The 7,756-nt window shown below is 48.1% G+C and overlaps 1 protein-coding gene across 1 annotated transcript; it reads left to right on the top strand.

Annotated features, from left to right (window-relative positions):
- The first annotated feature begins 471 nt into the window (after positions 1-471).
- On the top strand, positions 472-3,433 carry oprd1b (opioid receptor, delta 1b). The gene is made up of 3 exons (XM_067237870.1): positions 472-716; positions 2,151-2,506; positions 2,904-3,433. Exons 1-3 carry the CDS (start codon positions 472-474, stop codon positions 3,431-3,433), a joined length of 1,131 nt encoding a protein of 376 aa, XP_067093971.1.
- Positions 3,434-7,756: the final 4,323 nt, after the last annotated feature.

The following is a 7,756-nucleotide window of genomic DNA, read 5'->3' as shown; positions in this document are numbered from 1 at the left end:
CGCTGAGAAAACAGTTGGTGTCTATGGTTACTGTGTTCCATTAGCTGTCAGTCGCAGAACTAGAGAAAGACTTGAGCAGGCAAGCAAACCTACCCACGTCTCGCTTCGCGCACCAGTGCGTCTTTGTGGAGCCAACAGCTATATCCATTTTCAGCACCAGCGCTTGCCTTGCTTTTACCTACAGTGGCTTAGTACCAGTGATCTGGATACACCAAACTAATACAAATCAAAAAAGTTATGGATGCGAATGCCTTTAACCGTATGCTATTGTTATTATTTTAATAATTGGTTCGACCTGAACCTAAACGTTTACTAGTTCGCAGTCGTGCGCGCTCTAGAAGCGATCAAAGCTTTGGTTTAGCACACCGCTGTTCCGTCTGCGATTGAAGAGAGAAACTCTTTTAAATTACTACAACGTATTTTTACGAACTTTAATTGCTTCATCAAAGTCGTACCCAATACAGATAAGCAATGGAGTACCCAACACTTTCCGCGGCGGATTTCGCTGACCTGTATTCTGTTATCCCTTTTAATGTATCATTTTTAGATGATGATTCCACCGGGCTCGTGTCAGTGTCTAAAGACAACGGGACTGACGTTGCCACTAAAAAGGACAAAACAAGTGTTATTATCGCAATCTCGATAACAGCTCTTTATTCTCTCATATGTGTCGTGGGACTTCTCGGAAACATTCTCGTTATGTATGGAGTGGTAAGGTAAGAAACATTCTTTCATGGATCAGTAGTTGAATTATCTCATCTTTAAAACAAATAACCTATGAAAAGATATTGCAGACATTGCTAGTCAATGACATTTAAAAAATTTTTGCTTTGCCATTGACTACTCATAATTGAATTACTGTTCTCAACTGTCTTCGAATAGCCCAGAGATGCATTGAAAATACACCCGTGTACACACAGACACACTCACTCACACACCAACGCACGCACGCCCCCACAGACACACTGACAATTCTACCTACACACACTCACACACACACACACACACACACACACACACACACACACACACACACACACACACACACACACACACACACACACACACACACACACACACACCTGCACACACACACACACACACACACACACACATGCACACACACACACACACACACACACACACACACACACACACAACATGACATCATATAACTTTCTTGTGACATAACTTGCCGGATAAATATTGTAGCTCCAGCATGCCAGACTCACATTTGAACAGGAAACATGCTGGCTGGTGTTTTGTCCAAATGTAAAGACTACATTAACAAGATGACTGTGCCCTCTTCCCCTCACCATCTCAGCAAATAGCGACACTTATACCGAACAGCTTCAAGTCCCCTTTGGGAAATCTACTTGAAACTTAACCTCAATACCAAGCTATAAGAGAGCATAGTTTTCCCCTTTGAAAGTCAATACAGAGTGAAGAGGCAACAATACATTAGAAGACTGTTGTAATGTGTGTGGGCACAACACATGGATGATCTCATTAAAGAGCCATTAAAAACACATTGTTACTGGAACTTATCCCAAATCTAAGTCTTGATTTCTGAAGTGAAGCCACTTTTGAAATTCTCATAGATCCTCCGTATTTTGAACCATATTTTAATCCTCCCTCCTAAGTTTTGCATTACATTTTTTCAAACATTTGAACATTGACTTCAGAAGAAAATCTCTCGTCACACCTTGATGCTGGATCTGTCACCAACATCACAGGATGAAGGGCTGGGGTCTCACAGGCTGAAGGGCTGGGGTCCCTCTGCGGATTCTGGTCTATTTGCTTCAAAGACTTCAAACCCCCATTCAACAAAACAGGACAAAAGCACAGCATTAACTCCAATGACATTCTGAATAACAAGGTGACAAATCAAAATAAATTAAAGACACACAAAAAGGTTGTGGCCCTGTTAGCTCATTGGATAAGGCTGCACATGGTGTAGGCTGAGGCCTTATTGCAGTGGCCTGCGTCAAATTGGGTTTTGGCCCTTTGCTGCATGTCTTCCCCTCTCTCTCCCTACCTTTCTTGTCACACTTCACTTAAAACATATCTTATAAAGTAAGTATAAATAAGGCCCGAAAAATATCTCTTAAAACAAACAAACAAAACATCAACCCTTCTCTGGTTTCCAGGTACACCAAGATGAAAACCGCCACCAACATCTACATCTTCAACCTGGCTCTGGCAGACGCTCTGGCCACCAGCACGCTGCCCTTCCAGAGCGCCAAGTACCTGATGAACACCTGGCCCTTCGGACAGCTCCTGTGCAAGGTGGTCATCGCCATCGACTACTACAACATGTTCACCAGCATCTTCACGCTGACCATGATGAGCGTGGACCGCTACATCGCCGTGTGCCACCCCGTCCGGGCGCTGGACTTCCGCACGCCCGCCAAGGCTAAGCTCATCAACGTGTGCATCTGGATCCTGTCCTCCGCCATCGGAGTTCCCATAATGATCATGGCTGTTACCAAGGAGACGGAGAAAGGTGAGGGGGAGCGGAGACCGAGGGGGGGAGGGAGAGGGGCGGCAGGGGTTAAGGGGTTTAACTCGCACCATTGTTTCCTGGCTGTTTCCTGGCTGTCGTGCCGTGTTTGTGCTCTCGGCTTTCGTGTCGTTGCCAGTGTGAACAACAACAAAACAGCCCCTCTTCCCCTGTTAGGGACTAATGAGGCATTGAAAGATGCTGACGATCGTGTCGGATCATCTGTATGCGTCTGTGCTGCTGGTCGGCTCATTGTTTTTCCCCCCCTCCACCCCCCTCCCTTCCTCCCTTCCCCTTGTCCTCCCCCCTCCCCTCTCCCTACCCCTCCCTCCCCGCCTCACCACTCCCCCTCCACCCCCACCCTTTCCCCTCATCCCCTCTCGTCCCCTCTCCCCCTCAGGCAACACCGTGTGCATGCTCGGGTTCCCCCAGCCCAACTGGTACTGGGACACGGTCACCAAGATGTGCGTGTTCCTCTTCGCCTTCGTGGTGCCCGTCCTGGTGATCACCATCTGCTACGGCCTGATGATCCTGCGGCTGAAGAGCGTCCGCCTGCTCTCCGGCTCCAAGGAGAAGGACAGGACCATGCGGCGCATCACCCGCATGGTCCTGGTGGTGGTGGCGGCCTTCATCGTCTGCTGGACGCCCATCCACATCTTCATCATCGTCAAGAACTTTGTGGAGATCGACGCCCGGAACCCTTTGGTGGTGGCCTGCTGGCACCTGTGCATCGCGCTGGGCTACACCAACAGCAGCCTCAACCCCGTCCTCTACGCCTTCCTGGACGAGAACTTCAAGAGGTGCTTCAGGGACTTCTGCCTGCCGTACCGCGCCCGCATGGAGCAGAGCAGCTTCTCCAGGGCCCGCAACGCCACCAGGGAGCCCGCGTCCGTGTGCGCCCCCTCAAACTCGGTGAAGAAGCCGGTATGACTAGGCATGGAGCAGGTGCCTGGCGAGGCGGCGCCGACGCCGCTCCAGGACGACCTGCAGACTGAGGTGACTCAGATGTCCACCACAGAGTTCTGAGTGGATTTCGAACCTTCTTGAGGAGGGGGGACAACAACCCCCTAACGCGCTGTTGTCTGTCGACCTCATCATTTCACACGGCACCGATCGCAGCGCGCGGTGTGGTGAGGATGGTTTCACCGCTGGCAGGAAGTGCCTGTGGGAAACTTTGGTGAATGTGTGGTATGGTGTGCTTGGTACCATGTGTGCAGGGGGAGGTTCTAGACCATTTCAACTGGGGGGGCCAAGCTGGGGCCAGTTGTACTGTTGGAGGGGCCAGTTACGTTCAACATTATTGTTGTCATATAGTTTTCTTCACTTCTTCACACAAGGCAAAATGCCATGTTTATAATTATTCAGACTACATGTAGGGGGGCCACAAGACCCCCCCCCCCCCCCTTGGTTTATTTACCAAGCTGCAGTGATGGTTTGTGACCAGGAGCCATAGACACCGAAACGTCGACATGTAGGAAGGAACAAGATGACAAAAGACATGGAGATGGTTCTTCTGTCATCTTTGCTGAGATAGAAAAACATTGAGGTGAAATTGCTTTTTTATTTCTGTTTTGTCACTCAACAGTTCAGTTACAAGACAGACCTGAAAGACAGAACTCCAGTGTGTGCGCGTGTGTGTGCGTGCACGTGTGATTGTGTGTTTGTGTGTGTGTGTGTGTGTGTGCGTGCACGTGTGATTGTGTGTTTGTGTGTGTGTGTGTGTGAGCTGAGCGGCTCTGACAGCATGCATTCACTTCTTCCATCGCTGCACAGTTGACTCATCCTTCCCCCCCTGGCAGTCAGGCTGCCATATTCTCCGCCCAACACACACTGTACACAACAAAGCCACTTCAGACAGACTAACCAAGATGGCTCTTTCATTTTAACAATATACTTTGATTAGTTTCGAGCCTCTCGTTCAGTGAATTCTTCTAACTTGGGTACATGAGCCAGTGAATGGGACTTTTGACCTGAAGCGTGGCCCCTGATAGGGCCTCACAGAGCCACTCCCTGAAGCTTTAGTAATCAATGTCACCTCCGATCTGGACAACAGAGATGTTTAGTGTGGTGAGCGTCTACTCCACAATTTTGAAAAAACGACGAAACAACTCAGAAATAGTTACATCGTTAAAAGCAGAAGGCATCCAGACTTTGTTTTCCAGGCTTCTCTTACCGGATCGTCTCTTATCATTTGTGTTGTTGTTCTGAAGTTAAACTTGAGTGTTTGATACTGTGATCATGTGACAGATTCTGTGTGATGTACTGTTGAGATAGCGATTTGCCTATAAATGTTGACTATATTTTAATACTGTACTGCCAGTAGTCATACATATAATCTACAAGCGCTATGAGTCTGCATCTTGAAAATGACCAACATGCTACCAGAGAGACATTTGTCTGCAATGAGGACGGTGTGTAGAAAAGTGTGTTGCCTAGCAATGTCAGGTGTACACAGTGTCGTGCAATTGAGAAATGGAGTACCGTACTGCCTTACTAACATTGTTTTCTGTAGCTTTCAGCAAGTGAAAAGTTTTGTTGTGTTGGCTTCTTATTTGGTTTAATTTTGAACATTAACTTTTGATGCGTTGGTTAAAATCTTTTCATGATTTTACTGTTGTGGGTTTAGGCAGAGGGTCAGTGTATTGTTACAATGCAAACAGTATATGAATATTGTATTTTGCTGTTAAAAGTTTTGTGAACTATATCTTTAAATTATTAATGTGTACACATATGTCTGACTTAATATGTATTAATGTCTCAATTTAGATAACAATTTTATCCAGTGACATACGAGGGGATTTGAACCTGCAACATTTTGATCTGCCGATAAATGCTTTACCACTGAGCTGTACCTATTGAAATGCTTGCTAGCAGATAAATGCATGTTGCAAACTGGCTTGGCGTGGTTTAACATCAGAAGCAAACTAGATTTTCTTGGACTTGTATTTAGTTTGTATAAAGTATTTTACAGGGCAAAACACAAAAAAAACAGACGTCACCAGCTAAGCATTCACTTGTGGGTTCCTGTGCTCATCAGAAGGATGTCCTCGTGGGTTCCTGTGCTCATCAGAAGGATGTCCTCGTGGGTTCCTGTGCTCATCAGAAGGATGTCCTCGTGGGTTCCTGTGCTCATCAGAAGGATGTCCTCGTGGGTTCCTGTGCTCATCAGAAGGATGTCCTCGTGGGTTCCTGTGCTCATCAGAAGGATGTCCTCGTGGGTTCCTGTGCTCATCAGAAGGATGTCCTTGCACCTCATTTATACATTGAAAAAACATCAAAAGGCAGAAGAAAGATTTCATCAAATCATGCCTTGAGAAAAATCCAACAAAGCGAGGGTTTTTCCCCTCAAAAAACAACATGAACAACCCCTACAGATTGCAGCTTTATCCTGTCTGTTCATCTCGTCTCCATGACGCTCGTCAGAATCTCCCGCGTGGAGACAGACTACCCCTATTCAATCACAGCCTTCTGCACTCATGCAATCTTGCGGTCGCAGACAACCCGTCCTGCGGGCACCACCCCTCATCAAGGTGAGGAGTGGTGAGGAGTGCACCACCCGGGGCTCGGGCAGGCGTCACCATGGGGAACGAGTCGCTGATGGCGTGTCGGGGCTGACATGGAAGCCTTCCACTGAACTACCGAGAGAACCTGAGGTCACGCCCATGAAATATAGATGGACCCGAATGGGGTAAGGGAACTTAAACTACGAAATGAATTTTTCATGGTGTATTGACTTTGCGCCTAAAAACACAGGTTGCTCATGAAGAGAGTTAAACCCAAGGCTCCAGAGATGATGTGCCATCTTCAGAAGTCCACACAGCTTCGCTTACATTTGTGTTCTCTCTGTTGAATGGGGACGCGATACACGTGTCTGCACATACACATCAGGGAACCTGGGACATTTCAGCGGAGGCTTATATTATTATACAGTATGCTAATGACGGACAAGTGTTTTACAGGGAAATAATGACATGCTTTCATGTTTTGACATTGCATCCGCAGGCATATGTTCACACACTGTAGCAGGGCAGCTTTTCCTCCAGTTAGACAAGTATGTTACCATAGCATCATCCAATACGAAGGGTTACTAATGCATGAAGCACAAAAGAGGCATTCTGAATGGACAACATCTCATCTTAATGATGAATTCCATCGCTGGGTTCTCAAAGACCTGAGAGACCTTGGGAGTGGACAGGTAAGAGAGAGGGAGAGAGACAGTGCAAGATATGGAGAGAGTGCAAGGGAGGGAGAGGGATAAAGAGAGAGAGAGAGAGAAAAGAGACTAAAAGAGAGTAATGGAGAGAGAGTGATAAGAGAACAAGAGAGAGACATGGAAAGAGAGAGCTGGAGAACAAGAGATTGGACAAAACAGAGCAAGAAAGAGAGAGAGAGAACAATATAGAGATATCATGCTCCTGAAGCATTCATAACAACTCTGAATATTGCAACGCTAGCGCTTCCCAGGCGATGGCCTCAAATGCTCTGAACCTATGACATCTCTGTTGTACTGACGCTCGGTCCTAACGGGACAGGATCCTTTGAGCCTCTCCTCCACAAAGGGACAGATCTGTCAAGTGAACTGAGGGGTGAATTTAATCTCGTGTCCTCAGTCCCCCCTTAGACTTTCCTTGCCCTGGCGATTACAACACAGCGATGCAGAACAAGACAGGTGGCGCTAAAACAGCCGGAGGGTCTGTCTCTGATCCCCTGTGCTGTCTGGAACCAGAGAGATGCGTGTCTTCGCGTCCTCGGATGAGCAGGGACGCAGGCTGTCTCCTCCAGCGAAGCCACAGCAGAAACATGCCAGGGCCAGCAGCCAGGACGCAGCCAAACCCAGCCAGGACGCAGCCAAACCCAGCCAGGACGCAGCCAAACCCAGCCGGGACGCAGCAAAACCCAGCCAGGACGCAGCCAAACCCAGCCGGGACGCAGCCAAACCCAGCCAGGACGCAGCCAAAACCAGCCAGGACGCAGCCAAACCCAGCCAGGACGCAGCCTAACCCAGCCAGGATGCAGCCAAACCCAGCCAGGACGCAGCCAAAACCAGCCAGGACGCAGCCAAACCCAGCCAGGACGCAGCCTAACCCAGCCAGGATGCAGCCAAACCCAGCCAGGACGCAGCCAAACCCAGCCAGGACGCAGCCAAACCCAGCCATAAAAGACAAGAAAGGAACTCTTCGGATTCAGACGGAGCCAGTGACAATCAATAATTAACGCTTGTAAAATTCGGTAAAGTCTGAAAGCGCCCTTGAA

This window comes from Osmerus mordax, chromosome 6, assembly GCF_038355195.1.
Source record: "Osmerus mordax isolate fOsmMor3 chromosome 6, fOsmMor3.pri, whole genome shotgun sequence".
NCBI lineage: Eukaryota > Metazoa > Chordata > Actinopteri > Osmeriformes > Osmeridae > Osmerus > Osmerus mordax.
This window is presented reverse-complemented; position numbering and strand designations above follow the sequence as displayed.